This window comes from Conger conger, chromosome 8 (assembly GCF_963514075.1).
Source record: "Conger conger chromosome 8, fConCon1.1, whole genome shotgun sequence".
NCBI classification, from domain to species: domain Eukaryota; kingdom Metazoa; phylum Chordata; class Actinopteri; order Anguilliformes; family Congridae; genus Conger; species Conger conger.
This window is the reverse complement of record NC_083767.1, coordinates 56105557-56122172: the sequence shown is the minus strand read 5'-3', so window position 1 is coordinate 56122172 and position 16616 is coordinate 56105557. Positions and strand designations below refer to the sequence as shown.

The 16616-nt window shown below is 46.5% G+C and overlaps 1 protein-coding gene across 4 annotated transcripts; it reads left to right on the top strand.

The window, feature by feature from the left end:
* Nucleotides 1–458: 458 nt before the first annotated feature.
* Nucleotides 459–15561, top strand: aco1 (aconitase 1, soluble). Of its 4 annotated transcripts, none has more exons than XM_061252140.1 (21): nucleotides 459–593; nucleotides 4811–4933; nucleotides 5812–5980; nucleotides 6374–6511; nucleotides 7989–8058; nucleotides 8268–8451; nucleotides 8636–8775; nucleotides 9361–9532; nucleotides 9928–10028; nucleotides 10238–10354; nucleotides 10472–10631; nucleotides 10927–11062; nucleotides 11361–11445; nucleotides 11528–11684; nucleotides 11911–12035; nucleotides 12167–12271; nucleotides 12363–12505; nucleotides 12648–12795; nucleotides 13106–13228; nucleotides 13430–13615; nucleotides 14191–15561. In XM_061252140.1, exons 2-21 carry the CDS (start codon nucleotides 4837–4839, stop codon nucleotides 14305–14307), a joined length of 2673 nt encoding a protein of 890 aa, XP_061108124.1. In that variant the 5' UTR covers nucleotides 459–593; nucleotides 4811–4836; the 3' UTR covers nucleotides 14308–15561. The 4 variants fall into 4 exon arrangements, with proteins under 4 accessions (XP_061108124.1, XP_061108126.1, XP_061108127.1 ...); XM_061252142.1 differs by lacking the exon at nucleotides 459–593 and adding an exon at nucleotides 1755–1916; XM_061252143.1 differs by lacking the exon at nucleotides 459–593 and adding an exon at nucleotides 3552–3569.
* Nucleotides 15562–16616: the final 1055 nt, after the last annotated feature.

Below are 16616 nucleotides of genomic sequence, written 5' to 3'. Positions count from 1 at the left end.
AATAAGTAAAAGATTGTGAGCACAAATACATTTTAGGATCGTTAAAGGCAAGTGTAAACAATGTGAGCACATTTACTTCACAGTAACTCCAGATGCTTAGAAGATTAATTAGTGGGAATTGAATAAATTTGACATGTCTGTCTAATTTAAAAGTGGCTTCAGAAGAAACTTCAAAACTACAGAGCTGGGGGAAAGGAACTGCAGGCAAGTAAAGATACGCCGTCCTTGTAGACCTACCTTGTAATTAAAAATAAACGAAATACATTTCCAGATGTGCTGTATTACACCAGAAAATTGAATATTCTAAAATGTTCTTTATATACTTGTATTTTTCATATTAACTCGTGTTAAGTTTTAATTACACGATTACAGCAACATGCAGCCATCTGGGCATATTATACCACAAATTATACCACAAATAACAAATGCTTGATTATGACCATTGGTTTAATAGTTGCACAGTTATGATACGGAAATAGTTCATTCTTCAATCACGTGACGAAGAACCTTCACTGGAGTCACTGGGGTAGCCATTGACAACAGGCATTCGCTGGAATCGCTTCTGTCTGAAGATAGGAGCCCAAGGACACCTGGTAAGGAATCTGTCCATCAGCTAACTAACAGACTGTCAGATGTCAAGATAATCCTTATTTCATTGATGCTAGTTCATTAAATGCATTACTATGAGAGACGTTGATTTCATATGGGGTTTGCTAGCTAACAGTAACGTTAGCCACTGGCGCTTGAGGAGATCACGTTAACACCGGTAGCTACATGATGATGCGCCTTTCAGCTAGTTAGCTAGTTAGCTAGCTATCTAGTTGGTTAACTTCTGTGACAGTTCTGTTTCGAGAAACCTGACAGACCTGCTGAAATGGTGTATGTTAGCTGTATAGCTCCTAACTAGCTGTGGGTGCTGTGAACTACCTCAGGTGAACGCAGTGGTTCCGAAACTCGGTCATGGGGGGCCCCTGTATATGCTATTTTTGTTCCAGCCACAATTGCAATCCCGGAACTTTAACAAGCTATTTTTCTAATTGTGTGCTATTGCTGTTTCAATGGATGATTCAGCATTTTAAACCATGTTATGTCCGACATGGCCACGAATAATGGTATTCCCTTGTTCATACTGTGCTTATTGTGCTATATTGCAAGCAATTGCATAAAAAGGCAACTTATTTTTAACTGATCAAACTAGACATCTGGCCACTAAAACTAACCACGTGGAAGATAATAAAAAACAAAGCACATGATAATGAGCCTTGTGTTGATTAATTTATGAAAGCAATTAAACGCATGTGTTCAGCAATCTAATTAGGAAGTGAATGAACATTTGATCAAACGATTTGACCTCTTTTTATGTAATTGTTTGCAATATAGCACAATAAAAACATGGGAGCTGTATTCTTCGTGGCATGCATAGCTAGCTATGTCTGAGAAAATGTGGTTTAAGAGGGTAAATAGTCCCTCTGAACATGGAAGGCGAATAAGAAAAATGAACAGCTTTTTAAAGTTCTGTGATTGCAATTGTGGTTTGAACAAGAACAAGCGCATACAGGAGGGCCCAAAGACCAAGTTCGGGAACCACTGGTCTAGCTAGCTACTCTTACTACGTTACATTTAGCTAGCTAAATTAGTCAACGTTACCTTATTTAATGTTAGCTAACAGTCAAGTTAGTTAGCCGAGAACTGAGTTTGCTCACTAACCAACGGAGGTATAGGCTTTTGTTGAATGGCTAACGATGGCAAGGACATTACAAATTGCACCCGCCAAGTAGGAAATTGCAAAGGTTTTAAGGCCGACAGAAATTACTAATCAGCCTAATAACTAGATTATGAGTTCTACTTCTACTGAAGCCTGCTAAATGCTAGTCACAACTTGCAAAGTGACCTTTCGATTGGCAGTGTCAAAGCAGGTATTGATGTAGATTAATATTTACTTTACTTTGTCTTTAGTGCCATATAGCTAACAGCATATATGAGTTTTAATCGGCATGATCCCTAGTGCCCGTTTGCGCACTGTAGAAAAAGATATTCTGTCAATTTGGGTTTAATAGCCGTATACAAAAACAATGAAGCAAAAATGCGGGCGAGATTTCTTGGATGAATGAAAGACTGACTAAAGCGCTTTGGGTAGCTCTGAAAAAGCGCGATATATCATTCATCAATCATTTTCCCATTTACGTATATTTTGAATGAACACCATTTTGTTCTGTACTGATGCTGTTGGTGAACCTGACTTTGCAAACAGAGTTCTGGAAGCATTGAAAACAGATTAATTGAATTAGCTGGCTTGATGTTCTTAAGTGCTAGAATACAGTAACATTGCAGAGATATGGCAGTCTGGATGACTGCCTTTAGCTTGTGAGGTGATCTGAGGTGGCCACTGTTTTTATTATGTAACTGAAATCAAATTTGCATTGCCAGTGTGTGAAAAGGGTCTTTGATGAGGTTACATGAGGATACTCACAGTGTGTGGCTGAGCTGCATTTAGAATAGATCCCTGAACATGAGATGTCAAAAGACTTGTTCTCTTCCCTATTGTACTGCAGCAGCTGCGTTTTAATGGTGGCGATAACAAGCATGCCAAACTGGGATACTCCGACACCAGGAAATGTATCTAAAGCTGAACTGCTGAGCTGATATTGTCCTGGAGCAACATGCAGGGCAAAATTAATAGAAAATAAATAATTCACACGTTTTTGTCTCTGTGAATATATCAATGGGTTACTTTTTAATTGGCATTGCAGTGAAATACTGTTGTTTTCATTCATGGGGTATTGGGTTTAAAGGTGAATGGCGTGGTCTTTCATGAATGTCTCTGGTTTGCACTCCGAGGTTTAGTGGCTCACCCTGATTGTCCGGTTGCTCCATGCAACAGGACGGACAGGGTCTGCACGATTACTAGCTGGAAATGCTCGAGAGCCCACGCACATTCTGGCAGGAGCACAGATCTTGTTGATAAGATGAAGTGCAAAGAAGGAGAAGTCGAGCGTAATTGGCTGGCAATGCTTGTTATCTTTCTCCCCTTGCATTAAAACTGTTAAACCAAGCTGCAAATTGTGTAGCTATCCTTTTTTAACAATTTTATATGTGGACTCAAAAACAATAGAGGTGGGGTTGGCAGAAGTGAGGTTTGCCTCCCTGTAAACACATGAACGCAATAACTGGTAATTATCAGAGTGAGTGCATGTAAAAATATATAAAATCGTTGGATTTTACAATTCACAATACATGAATTAGTAAATATTTGGGGCCTACTGGGTGGCTCGCCTTGTATGCCCAGATGTGGCCCCACATTCTGGGGTCAGTTCTGAGCTGTCCCATCGTAGACTGTGGCTGGAGGTTATAGTTGGAGGGATGGTAGCATTCTGCGATCACTGTGCAATACGGCCTGCTATTTGATTGGCTGCCTGCAAACCCACCCATTCTGCTCCACATTAACTGTTGCTCCAGCTTCTGTCAGTGCAAGTTGAACCTGTGGTCTGTGGTGTGATAAGAAACGGGGTCTGATGTCATCACCTGATTTGGAGGAGAGCTTTTGGGGGCGGGCGCTCGCCCAAATTGACGTAGGTGGTTGCGGCAACAAGCAGAAATGTTTATAAATTTACAATATGAAAGTGTCTAAGCACATTGACAGGGTTTGGAGGGCTTGGTAGAATATTTGTCATAGTTCAGGTATAGTAAATCAGATATTGGTGCTTTCGCTAGTGAAGCTGGGCATCGCGGGATTCCTCTGTCTGAAGAGGTGGATGTGAGGTGTGTTGCAGTGTTGTATGTTGAATGTTGTATCTTGTCAGATTTTGTCAGGAATGTTTTTTTTTTTAGCTTTAGTGAGACACCCCATGTTGAGTCTTCGGTGAGTTTCTGAGGCTGATGCCTAGTTTATTCTGTATGTGCTGTTTGGTTAGAGGACAACAACGGGGAGCTGCACTTTAGATGGGAGGATGCATATTCATCCACAGTGAGCAGAGTGGCAGGGCCTTGAGCTGTAATGTCTGCCTGATAGCCCCTTTTATCTCAGTCTCAGCAGACATCTTTTTTGACTGGAAATTTGGAAATTGAATTGTTCTATTGTCCCCTGGCATCTTTGAGCGTGCTCCAAATCTTTGTAATCTTAGAGCTGTTGCTTTGTGATGGGAATATTTTAAATGTTGGATATTAGTGCTTTTGTAGTCATCGAATAGTTCGCTGGAAGGGAGCATCCAGGTGAGTTGGCTTATTCCAGATCGCCCCAGACACTTTGGTTTAGATTTGAACTGAGATCTTAAGTTAAGAGAGGGTTGAGATAAGTCTATCTCTCTCTCTCTCTCAATAGTGGTTGGTCCAGAGGTGTGATCCCAATTGTCACGTACCCCTCCTCGGCGTTTGGCTGGAACTCAAGTATTTCGTGTTAAATAGAGTCGGAAAAGGAGAGTCTCTCGTTGTCTGAGAGATTGCTCTCCCCATCTGCAGAGTGTTTTTGTATTGGCCTATCTGCTGCATCTCAGAGTGACAGACACTCAGTCTGTGGAAGTGCCGTTGCCTGGCGATTTTTTTGCAGTGTACGTGCAGAGGGAACACTGAAGCCCTCCCGTTCAATTATACCGGCTTTCCCGGTCACGCGACTTTAAACACGCGTGCTGTAGCAGGATTACTGTTTTGCCTTTTCCGCTGTTTATGTTGGCTGACGCACAGAGGCCGAGTAGACCGAAAGGGTAGACGGGTTTTGTTTTTGTGGATTTGGGTTATAGTACGTTGTGGAAATTTGCTGTGAGCGTTGACGACGGCGAGCTTTGCCAGGGCTGTAATTGTTTGACTTCGTCCTCAGGCGATTGAGACGGAGGGCCTGCAGCCATGAGGAACCCCTATGCACACATCGTGGAGGCTCTGGATGCGCAGAAACCCGACCACAAGTTCTACAACCTGTCCAAACTCCAGGATGCCAGATACAGTGAGTTCTGAACGAGAGCATATTTTGTTGTCGTGGAAAATGGAGCGAGCAATGTATTGCACTGTGCAAAAGTTGTAGGCTTATGTAAAAACAATTCCTCAAAGCGAAGATGCTTTCAGAACTAATTAAATGAAAATTGTCTAAATATCAAAACATTTACTCTAACAAGTCTACTGACACACTAATGCAGAAAACAAAAAAAATACTTTTGCACAGTACTGTTACAACTGTATGCCCTTGCCAATATATTAGTAACTTCACTGTACTTGATCTATCAAGTATCAACAGTATCAACTGTTTTAGGAAAAATACATTAAATTTTTTTTTTTTTTTGAGTTCGCAATGAAGTCAAATAATTTTTGTGGTTCAATTTATATGGCGAAGGTTATTAAAGATAATCAATTCTCCTAATCTCATCTCACACAGATTATTGCTATATTTAAAAAATGTGTCTTCAGAAATAGGCGATGTGACAGATTCAGCACTTTCACTTTTAGTAACCTTGGTTCTGTATACGTCTCCTCAGTCATTCAGGCCAGATTCAGGATTGTAGAACAGCAGACCAAATGTAGACCAGAGTAGGAGCACTAAATTGTGATTGGAGCACACATGGTGTGAGATTGTGGTATCAACTTTTATCAGTGTTTCAACAAACCGTACTACTAACTGAAACGCACAAGCATATGAACGAAGATGTTTTCTCTCGATACTGGACACATCTAAAAATTCTATTGTGATTATGTACTGGAATTTTCCTGGTTTCTGAAAGGTCAGCATATTTCACATAATATGTCTGAAGCAGGTGTGTTGGGGAAGGTACAGTCATGCTTGCGCAGGTAGCGGTTATCGTGACGATGAGTCGCTCTTCCCTCCGACAGCCCGGCTGCCCTTCTCCATCCGGGTGCTGCTGGAGTCTGCGGTCAGGAACTGCGACGAGTTCCTGGTGAAGCAGGCAGACGTGGAGCGCATCCTCAACTGGAAGGAGACTCAGAGCCAGAGCGTGGAGGTGCCGTTCAGGCCCGCGCGGGTCATCCTGCAGGACTTCACGTGAGTCTGTCCCCCTGTGCCGCCCTCAGCCCGTCGCCTGGAGCCACGTCTGCCGTGGTGCGCGTCTCCAAGAAACCGGCTCCATTACACCCAACCCCCCCCCCCGCGCCGCCCAGAGCACTTTCAGAATTTCCAGTCTCATTATGTGCTTGTTTTCTTGGCGAATAATTGCTACTCCAGAGACCCAACTGAAAACACATTTTAAAGAAGTGTTTTTTAAAAAACCATACTTTTCTCAGTTTGTCTGTTCGTGCTCCATCTGAAATGAATAGCTATGGCTGGAGCGCTAAGCCTATGATGTGATGGTTCTTGGAAGAGGCTGTTGTACCTCTGAGTGGTGACAGGGGGCGCTACGTGGGCTGTGCTTACCGCTGTTCTCTGGCTCTCTGGCAGCGGGGTGCCCGCGGTGGTGGACTTCGCGGCCATGCGCGACGCGGTGAAGACGCTCGGCGGAGACCCCGAGAACATCAACCCGGTGTGTCCCGCTGACCTCGTCATAGACCACTCCATCCAGGTGGACTTCAACAGAAAGCAAGTCTTCTCCCGTTACTTACCAGCACAGCTCAGCACGCACAACGGCATCATGGTCACAACTGTTTTCTCATGCGATCTCTGGCCATCTTGTACGATAATATATTTTCATTGTTAATTTTAATGGAGGATGATGGAACCCAGACTGTGAAAGGTCGTAATTATTTCATAGCTGAGACTATTTCCTAATTCATTTTTTTATTTGTTTGTTTTTGGGAGAGCGGGAAAATCCTGAACTCCAAGTGTACTTTTTTTCACTTCATGAGGACAGGGAGAAAGCAGAGAAGATTAAAGATCAGAGTACAGCCAGGGGGGGGAGCCAGGAAATGACAGGAAGCGTGCCCCCAGCTGCACTGTCTACTCGGTCTGTAGCAACCCCCCAGCTGTAGCTAACTATTATTATTTTTGGGTGGTTGATATCTTAGTGCACACTCTTCGCTGACAAGTAGTGTAAAAAGGTGCTCTGCTGTGATTTGTTTCTGGAATGAACACTTGGAATGTTTTGGGTGCCTGCTTGACGAATGGGCCGTGACCTTAAATTCACTGGCGGTGTGGAATGCGCTCCCTCCTCACAAACACGACGGCCATCCTGCCTCTTGTCAGCAGCCGGGCAGAGGCAGGAAGTGAGGTCATGATTTATCTGAGGGCGGCTGGAATCGTGAGCCGAAGTCGGAGCAGGGCCTCGCTCGCTCAACAAAAGTGACCAAGTGGAATGTGCTGAAATCGCCATGGCGACGGATCACATGGTGTGTCGCGCGGTGCAAGTTAAACACACCGCTCTCTGTTCGCCCACTGAATTGTGGGCGGTGCTTCATTTGAAAGCATTGTTGTGTTTCGCAGTGCTGTCCTAGCAGGGATCAGTTACGGCCGTGAAAGAAATGCACACCACGCCATAACACATCTTCTGCACTCGGACAGTGCTTTAAGGAGCCTTTTTCTGTCAAAAGTGTAGATGGTACAGCCACAGTACAGCCCCCCCCCCCCACGTATTTAGTGGTATGTTCTGCAGGGTTGATGGTTATGAACTTTGGTCCACAATGATGTTGAAACTCACAGGCCTGTTAAGCCACTCGGTGTAAATGTTGTAATGGCAGCGTTAAGACCACTGACCTTTGCCCCATACCCTCCTGTGTGTCCGTGCTGCCATTACTGCAGTCTGGCACCGCACCTGATTTTCAGATTACAAACCGGCCAGAGATTTACTGCTTCAATTCCAGTTTAACGCCAAACAGGGTATTATCAAAGATTAACATATGGACTCTCGTATACATATATATTTAACATTATCTTTAACAAATCTTCCATTTTGCCGTAAAAATATTTCAGTGTTTTACAGTTTTGCACAGCTGCTATTTCTGTTGTAGTGATCTCAGTTTTCCTGGATAGAGGCAGGTGTTTGCCTAAGTTGTCTTAACCTAAATGCACTGATGAATACACTACTGATGGGACGTTAACCAGACCCCTATGCTCCTTCCAGGTCTGACAGTCTGCAGAAGAACCAGGATTTGGAGTTTGAAAGAAACAGGGAACGCTTTGAGTTTTTAAAGGTAAGCACTAAAACAGAATGCTGGGAAGGGAAACATGGTGGAAGATGGAAGGATGATTGAGGCATTTATTTTTCATTCGCCTACATTTCCCTCCATTTTGAAATCGGCCTGACTGGCCACATGAAGCTATACATAGCCTCAGTGTGTTGTTGATGCTATTGAAGTCATTGGCCGGGTTTCTCTATAACTGCTATTCTATTGGTCGACAGTGGGGCTCCAAGGCCTTCAAGAACATGCGGATCATACCCCCAGGCTCCGGCATCGTGCACCAGGTCAACCTGGAGTACCTGGCCAGGGTGGTCTTTGACCAGGACGGGTTCTACTACCCCGACAGCCTGGTCGGCACGGACTCCCACACCACCATGATCGACGGCCTGGGCGTGCTGGGCTGGGGTGAGTTCCCCGTTCTGTCGCTCCTCACCCTCCGGTCCCCCAAATAAACCTAGCCTGCACTTCCCCATTACTGCAGCTCTGTGTGGGGCTTAGCGTGCACAAGGTTGAGGAAGTAGGCGGTGGTAATTGCAGGGGAAGTGCTGTTGGTGGGAGGGGTTTTTAATTATGGGTGTGACCTCTGCAGGAGTGGGCGGGATTGAGGCAGAAGCTGTGATGCTGGGCCAGCCTATCAGCATGGTGCTGCCTGAGGTCATCGGCTACAAGGTGCTGGGCGTGCCAGACAAGCTCATCACCTCCACAGACATTGTGCTCACCATCACCAAGGTAAGCAGTTGTTGAACTTGTCAGATCTACTGGGTGCTTCATTCATGCAAGAGGTCCGGGTTAGCTCCAAGCTCTTGAATCGAATCCTGACCGTTCCAGTGCCGACTCTAGCCTGTAGGTCCGTCATGTGACGTGCAATTGACAGTTGTGTCGGCCAGTGTGTGGGAGGGTTCGGCCTGATAGGGTTCTGCATTTCAGTGCTATCTAGTGACCCCTGGGTGCCCCCATGTTAAAACTGTATATGAAAGGTCTTCCTCCAACTCCACACTATACAAGCTTGATAACTGTAGTCTGATGTGAAAAAGAAGCAGTGACGCCACTTTTTTGCAGGAGAACCGTGGTCGTCTAGACATGAACACGGCTGTGGCAGCAGATAATTGAGCGTTCCAAATTAGCATGGGAATTGCATACAGCAATGCATACACCTCCACACTGGGCCTGAAATGTATTTATTTAAAAAAAAGTGGGCTGCTTACTTGAAATTTAGGCTCAATTATAGGTCTATGAGTGTAATTTTGCAGAGCATGGTAGGGGTGTGGTGGTTTTTGTGTTTAAAGTCTCCACCTCTCTCTTCCCTCCCACCAGCACCTTCGGCAGGTGGGCGTGGTGGGGAAGTTCGTCGAGTTCTTCGGCCCAGGTGTGGCCCACCTCTCCATCGCCGACAGAGCCACCATCGCCAACATGTGCCCTGAATACGGAGCCACTGCCGCGTTCTTCCCGGTCGACCACATCAGCGTCGCGTACCTGGAGCAGACAGGTGGGGCTGATCAATGATTAGCGCTGCACTCTTCAGTTGTGTCCAGCTGGCTGAGTGCTAATCACGGTTTGGTGTTTGGTGTCACTGGAATGTACCAGTGGCAGCGAAGTTGCACAAGAATTGCTCCAGTTTGACCTTTCACACAGCTACAGTAGCATGATGATGGAGCTCCCTCTCCTGGGTGAAGCTGGTATTTCTCAAATTCCATGTCTGGGTTTTTTTTTTTTTTAACTTTCTTGAAAGGTTTGGATTGGATTATTTCATGTTTAACGGTTCATTATTAGGTTTGTAAATCTGAAATGTAATTAAAATATTTTTTGGACTTGGTGTGATTTCACTTTTCTGTTATTTGGAATCATCCTTTTTTGCCTGATTTTCATATGTGGTGGCTTCAGGAAGAGATCCAGAGAAGTTGCACTACATCGGCGAGTACTTGAAAGCAGTGGGGATGTTCAGAAACTACAGCGACGCTTCACAGGACCCTGAATTCACACAGGTACTTCCAAACTGGGCTTCCACGTTCTAGAAAACAATTTAAGTCGACTCAACCTTCCCATGATGGCGTAGATCATTCCCCCAGGGTAGCACTGAGTGGACCCAGAGCTCATCTAGAGGAATGATAGATAATTGAATTGTTTTGAATGTTGGGTGATAATGATGCCGTGCCTACGATGCCTGAGGGATGCCGTGTTTATCTCCTGGCAGGTGGTGGAGTTGGACCTGGGCACGGTGGATCCCTGCTGCAGTGGGCCCAAGAGACCTCAGGACAAGGTGTCTGTGTGCGACATGAAGAAGGACTTTGAAGCATGTCTAGGGGCTAAGGTAAGTTCCGTAGCCGTCTCCGGGGCGACGCGGCAGCCGCCCCGGGTCTTTGTAGGTGTGAGTACCTCTGGCCGTGTCTCCTGACGCCTCTCTGTTTGCTCTTTGGTGTCCTCTCAGCAAGGCTTTAAGGGCTTCCAGGTGGCCCCCGCACGCCACGCGGCCTCCGTCCCCTTCCAGTTCGGCGGGGAGGAATACTCCCTGTCCCACGGGTCGGTGGTCATCGCCGCCATCACCAGCTGCACCAACACCAGCAACCCTTCGGTCATGCTGGGGGCCGGTACGTACCCCTGAGTGTACCCCAGCGCTGCACGGCCACTGCACACTTTGGGTTTAGTTTAAGAACGATTCAGTACAAGGCTTAGCAACCACTAGCTACAAAAGCTGTTGCTCTGTATAATTATCAATGGAGCATATAGGGCTATCTATGGCTTGCAGTAGTGTTGTTTATCCTACATGAAAATTATCTAGAGTGGTGAATGTCCAATGCCCATAACAGATTCAGTCATGGTGTTGGAATCAACGTTGTGGGAACGTTGTGGGGACGTTGATGCACTGTTCTCTGTGTTTTGCAGGGCTCCTGGCACAGAAGGCCGTGGAGGCGGGACTGAGCGTGAAGCCGTACATTAAGACCAGCCTGTCGCCTGGCAGCGGGGTGGTCACCTACTACCTGAAGGAGAGTGGGGTCATGTCCTACCTCTCCCAGCTCGGGTGAGGACCCGTCTCAATAACCGCCTTTACACGCTGTACTGCTAAGTTCCGGTACCACTAGATGTCAGTTTTATAGCCTATATTTCTTCGAAAGTGCATTATAATTCATATCAGACGCTGAATTGCTGCATATACCCTTTATGTCTGGTTGTTCAATGTCATATTGACTGACTAATACTAATGATATGTTTGATAAAAGGACATTGAATATTTGGTAGCCATTGTTGGTTATTGCTGTTGACTGGTGCTGAAGCACACGCTCTGCCTATTGAAGTGTAATGCCTGGCTCTGCTCTCAGGTTCGAGGTGGTGGGCTATGGCTGCATGACCTGCATAGGGAACAGCGGTCCTCTCCCAGAGTCTGTGGTGGAGGCTATTACCCAGGTACGTGCAGACACACACTCATCCAGTACACGTGCGTGTCGGTCAGGCGGTACGAGACGAACGATGGTGTCTTTCTCCGCAGGGTGATCTGGTGGCCGCTGGAATCCTGTCCGGAAACAGGAACTTCGAGGGCCGCGTTCACCCCAACACCCGCGCCAACTACCTGGCCTCTCCACCGCTGGTCATCGCCTACGCCATCGCCGGAACCATCCGGATAGACTTCGAGAAGGAGCCTGTGGGTGAGAGGGCGCAAAAAACGGCCGTACACATTCCTCACAAACAGGGGTAGATGGGTAATGTAGTTTTTCAGTGGAGGTTCTCGGCCCATTTGGAAAGTGTACTTCAGAAGGTCTGTAAGTACAGCCGTTTCCTCAGAAAAGGACAGGGCTCATGTCCGTCTCTGTGGTTGAAGTCTGCTTCGGTTGTGCTCCTGGTCGAAGCTGATGGACACGTGTCCTGTTCCAGGGGTGAACGCTGAGGGGAAGGAGATCTTCCTGACGGACATCTGGCCCACGCGGGAGGAGATTCAGGCTGTGGAAAGAAAGCATGTGATCCCCGCCATGTTCAAGGAGGTCTACGAGAAGATCGAGGTAAGGCTGTCTACGCTCGTGGAGTTAAAGAAGTGCTGGACATGCATAGGTATAGTGAAAGAGTAAGTGAACATTGCACTGACAGCTGTGTGTGTGTGTGTGTGTGTGTGTGTGTGTGTGTGTGTGTGTAGACTGTAAATGAGCGATGGAATGCACTAAAGGCTCCCTCTGACAAGTTGTACACCTGGGATCCCAAATCCACCTACATCAAGTCTCCACCCTTCTTCAACGGCCTGGTATGTGATCATTAAACTCATTTAAACATCGGCCATTTTGTGCAGACGGCTGTCCTTCAGTATCAGCTGAAATCGAGTCTGTTCTCACCAGAGCAAGACGCTGAAGCCCCCCACGTCCATCACGGATGCGTATGTGCTGCTGAACTTCGGGGACTCGGTGACCACGGACCACATCTCTCCTGCAGGGAACATCGCGCGTAACAGCCCTGCAGCGCGCTATCTGACCAGCAGGGGGTGAGCTGCACTTATCTCATTTCTGTGTGTCTGCTGAGCCCTAGACGTGCACTTTTCTGCACTTCCAAAGGTAAATACCGTTAGTGACACACGGTACCTGGTCTTGTAAGCGTGAGTCACACCCCCCGTTCCCTTCCTGCAGCCTGAACCCACGAGATTTTAACTCGTACGGCTCCCGCCGTGGCAACGACGCGGTAATGGCCCGGGGAACCTTCGCCAACATCCGCCTTTTCAACAAGTTCCTGAACAAGCAGGCCCCGCGCACCATACACCTGCCCTCCGATGAAACGGTAACTCCCCAACTCTAAAGATTACGCTTCACTGCTTCTCTGTGCTGGCTCTGTCAGTGCTGTAGTGCTCAATATTACACGGAAAGGGCTGGTGTGGCTGCAACCAAGCAGTTTACACACCCGATTCTTCTGATAAACCATTATAGTCTTTCTAAGGACTAAGGAATTTCGTCCTGCTTGGTTGGAACAAAAGCCTGCAGCCACACCAGCCCTTTCTGGGTAAAACTTGAGTATCCCTGCTGTAGTGTGTCATGGCTGAGCTGGTAATGTGCGTGTGTGTGTGGTGTGTAAGCGCTGTCTCTCTGTGCAGCTGGACATCTTTGACGCTGCCGAGCGCTACCAGGAGGCCGGCATTCCGCTGCTGATCCTGACGGGAAAGGAGTACGGATCGGGCAGCTCCAGAGACTGGGCCGCCAAAGGCCCGTTCCTCCTGGTACACACCCTCTCTCTGTATTTCATGACTTCTTCAGAATTATTAACATTAGTGATGAGTGAGACTTTCCGGAAGCAATTATCAGTCGGTAACGTACGCCGGACAGTCAGTCGACAGTCAGCCGGACAGTCGCCGCGTTGGCCCGTGCCGTGGGAAGAAAGAGCGGGGTGCATTGCTCTGCGGTGTTCTGGTTTCCTGCAGGGCATCAAGGCGGTGCTGGCGGAGAGCTACGAGCGGATTCACCGCAGTAACCTGGTCGGCATGGGGATCATCCCGCTGGAGTACCTCCCCGGAGAGACCGCCGAGTCCCTGGGGCTCACGGGCCGGGAGCGCTACACCATCGCCATCCCCGAACCGCTCACTCCCAGAATGCTCGTCGACATCAAGGTACCGCCCCCCGAGACGGGCGTGGCCCGTTTCTCCGCTCATTTTCAAATAATTGACATATTTGGGTGATGTATTTTGACTTTAAAATGACCCTTTATGCAGATCACACCCGTGCGACATTGGCTCAGGAGGTAAGAGCGGTCGTCTGGCGGTTGGCTTGCCAGTTCGGTCGCGCCCTAGGTGTGTCGCGCTTTGGGTGAAGGCTATATTAATACAGCCATTTACCATTTATATCTCAATTGCTGGAGCTCATAAACAGTTTTGGCTCGTTTTTACCTTTACTCTGAGACATCCCAGTGCACTGGGAGCCCTCCCTCTGCACTCTCTAAAACGTGGGGTTAAGCTGTGCTAATCTACTTATGACCGAGCGCTCTACGCTGCTACTCCGTTTTTACATTTACATTTTAGTCATTTGGCAGACGCTTTTAATCCAAAGCGACTTTACAAGTGCAATAGGTTCTTCCACAGGTCAGAAGCATCAAATCCATAACTAGGAAAATTCACACGAAGGGCTGTTGACAAAGAAACAGTCCAGCAGCGGTGATTTAGACAGGCTTGTGTTGATGTTCCTCCAGCTGGACACGGGGATGACCTTCCAGGCCCGGATGAGGTTCGACACGGACGTGGAGCTCACCTACTTCCACCACGGCGGAATCCTCAACTACATGATCCGCAAGATGAGCGACAAGTAGAGGGGGGGGAGAGTCCGCGGACCGTGAAGCGGCCCCAGACTGCGGGCACAGCACCGTTCCACAGGGAGGGAGAGAGGGAGAGAGGGAGAGAGGGAGAGAGGGAGAGTGGGAGAGAGGGAGAGGATAAACATTCCCGAGGATGAGCACGTCTCTTCCGTTTTGGTGTTTTTTTTTTTTTTGTTTTTTTTCTTGTGTGTTTTTGTAGAGAACGTCAGACATCCATTGCGTTGCTCTGGCACATCATGTTGGTAACCTAGGTAACACAGTCTGGCTTCACCCCCCTACCTCATGTTTTGCCAAGCGTTCATTCCCCAGCAGAAACAATGTAGTTTGGCATCATGTCTGCTGTCAGTCTGTTTGTTCCTTCTAGGGACTGGAATTGCCTCCAGTCATGAATTTTATTAGTGTTTGTCCCTATGTAGTGTCTCTCTCGTGTGGATGGCACATGCAACAGAGCAGTGTTGTGTGAGTCCCATTGGAATTTGTTGGTGTTTGGATTACCTCACACTAGCCCTTAGCACTGGGTCACAGTCCAGTTCAAACACAAGAAATGCACATAAACGGTTGGGAAGTGGGTAGACTTCCAGTTAGCCACTGGCTATAGGAGCTGGCCTGGAACCTATTATGGAGAATGGGAAACTTCTACCATCTGCAGTCATTTCACAGAAAGTGCTGTATGCATATGCAATTAAATGTATGTATTTGCAAACTGTAAAGCAAACAAGGTTTGCCTTAAATACTCAGTATACAGACTCGTGTATTTTGGGAGATTGGGTGGGGTGACAACTTTTCAAAGTGCCTACGTTTTCGCAGATAATGATGTTTCCGAAGGATGTGCGCACCAAGGGCTTGTTTGTTCAAAGACTTTGAGAATTTGCCCGTGCCGGTCTTGCGGCCTGGTCTTATTTTGCTTCTGCACTTTGCATTTCCATCTTTATGTGCCCTGCAGCCCAAAGAAGCCTGACGATGTGTACGCACAGGGCTGAGACCAGACCCTGGATAAACACACATGTGTAATGGCTGCTCGTGTCAGTTCCAACATCACGTGTTCCCACGGAGAGCTCAACAAATGCTGAGTTTAACCCTGCTGTACCCTGCAGTGAACTCTGCTGTAATGGTGACATGCTGCCATAGAACTGCTGCTCTCCCTATTCCCCCTGCCTACTGATCATGCATTATAATACCCTCCCACACTGCAGAGGGTGCTACGTTTCTAACCTGAAGCCAGAATAAAAGCCTTATTTTCCTTCCTCATTTCCTTGTGTTTTTCCTTCTGAAAGTGTCGTGATATCTTTTTAAACTTATTCTAAAAAATAAATAAAGAGTTGTACAGAGTTGTAAATGTCTGAAACCCATTTAGGTATTGTAGATGTTTTCTGAATTTTGCACGTGGAGTTCTGCTTAAAAATAGGTTACAGTAAGCATGCGCCAGTTTTGTTTGTTTTTTCACTTGCAAACATGATTAAGCTTTATCTTTATTGCTTAAAGAATTATATTTGACCCAGAAATGTCGCAATTAATTGTTTGAATAGTGCCTTCATTTTCACAAAGGAGGTAAAAAAAAAAAAAAAAGTAAATTCACCTCAGTTCATAAAATATAAACCGAAGGCTTAATCAGCAAAGCTGAGCGGTCGTATCAGAATGTAAACCCTTTTGGTTAGATTTAGGGTTAGGCTTGTGTTGTTACGCTCATCTACCAAGGCTAAATGTGCCTTGACAACTAGGCATACCTTGTGGTTTTGTAATGATGGGTAGGTTATGAACCTACTCCTGTTGTCCTGCTCTGAATAAAATGGCCCTTTCTGAGTGTTTAAAAATGAGAAGTGTAGATCGAAGATAAAGGTAATGTGCAGCATATGCTCAGTATACACCAAAGGAAATGACCGTAGAATTCCCATTTAGGCATTTATGGTTACTTTGGAAAAATGTATTTGCAGAAAATATAAAACCTATGACCGATACATTCAGTTGGATACATTGTTTACAATACAATTTGATAATACATTGAAAGATAGAGAGTAGAGGCCATATAAAATACATACACTATGTGGATGTGTGTATAAAGTATGTGTAGGCCTTGGTGAAGTGTTCCACCTTCCGAAAGGACACGGAATCACTCCTTTTCTTTTTCCAGTTAGCACCAGGGAGTTTAACAGTTACAACAATTGCCAAAAATTACTGCAGGGTTGTTCTCTGTCTTCTGCTACGTGTAGGTGAGACAAGGTTACATTACATTACATTAATGGCATTTGACACACGCTCTTATCCAGAGCGACATACAGTTGATTAGACTGAGCAGGAGACAATCC

What these genes read in the sequence shown, in the direction of transcription:
- aco1 (XM_061252140.1), top strand. Translation starts at nt 4,837, where the DNA reads ATGAGGAACCCCTATGCACACATCGTGGAGGCTCTGGATGCGCAGAAA. An exon ending in AACGCTTTGAGTTTTTAAAG is followed by an intron (nt 8,059 to 8,267) that starts GTAAGCACTAAA and finishes ATTGGTCGACAG; the next exon opens with TGGGGCTCCAAGGCCTTCAA. An exon ending in TTGTGCTCACCATCACCAAG is followed by an intron (nt 8,776 to 9,360) that starts GTAAGCAGTTGT and finishes CCCTCCCACCAG; the next exon opens with CACCTTCGGCAGGTGGGCGT.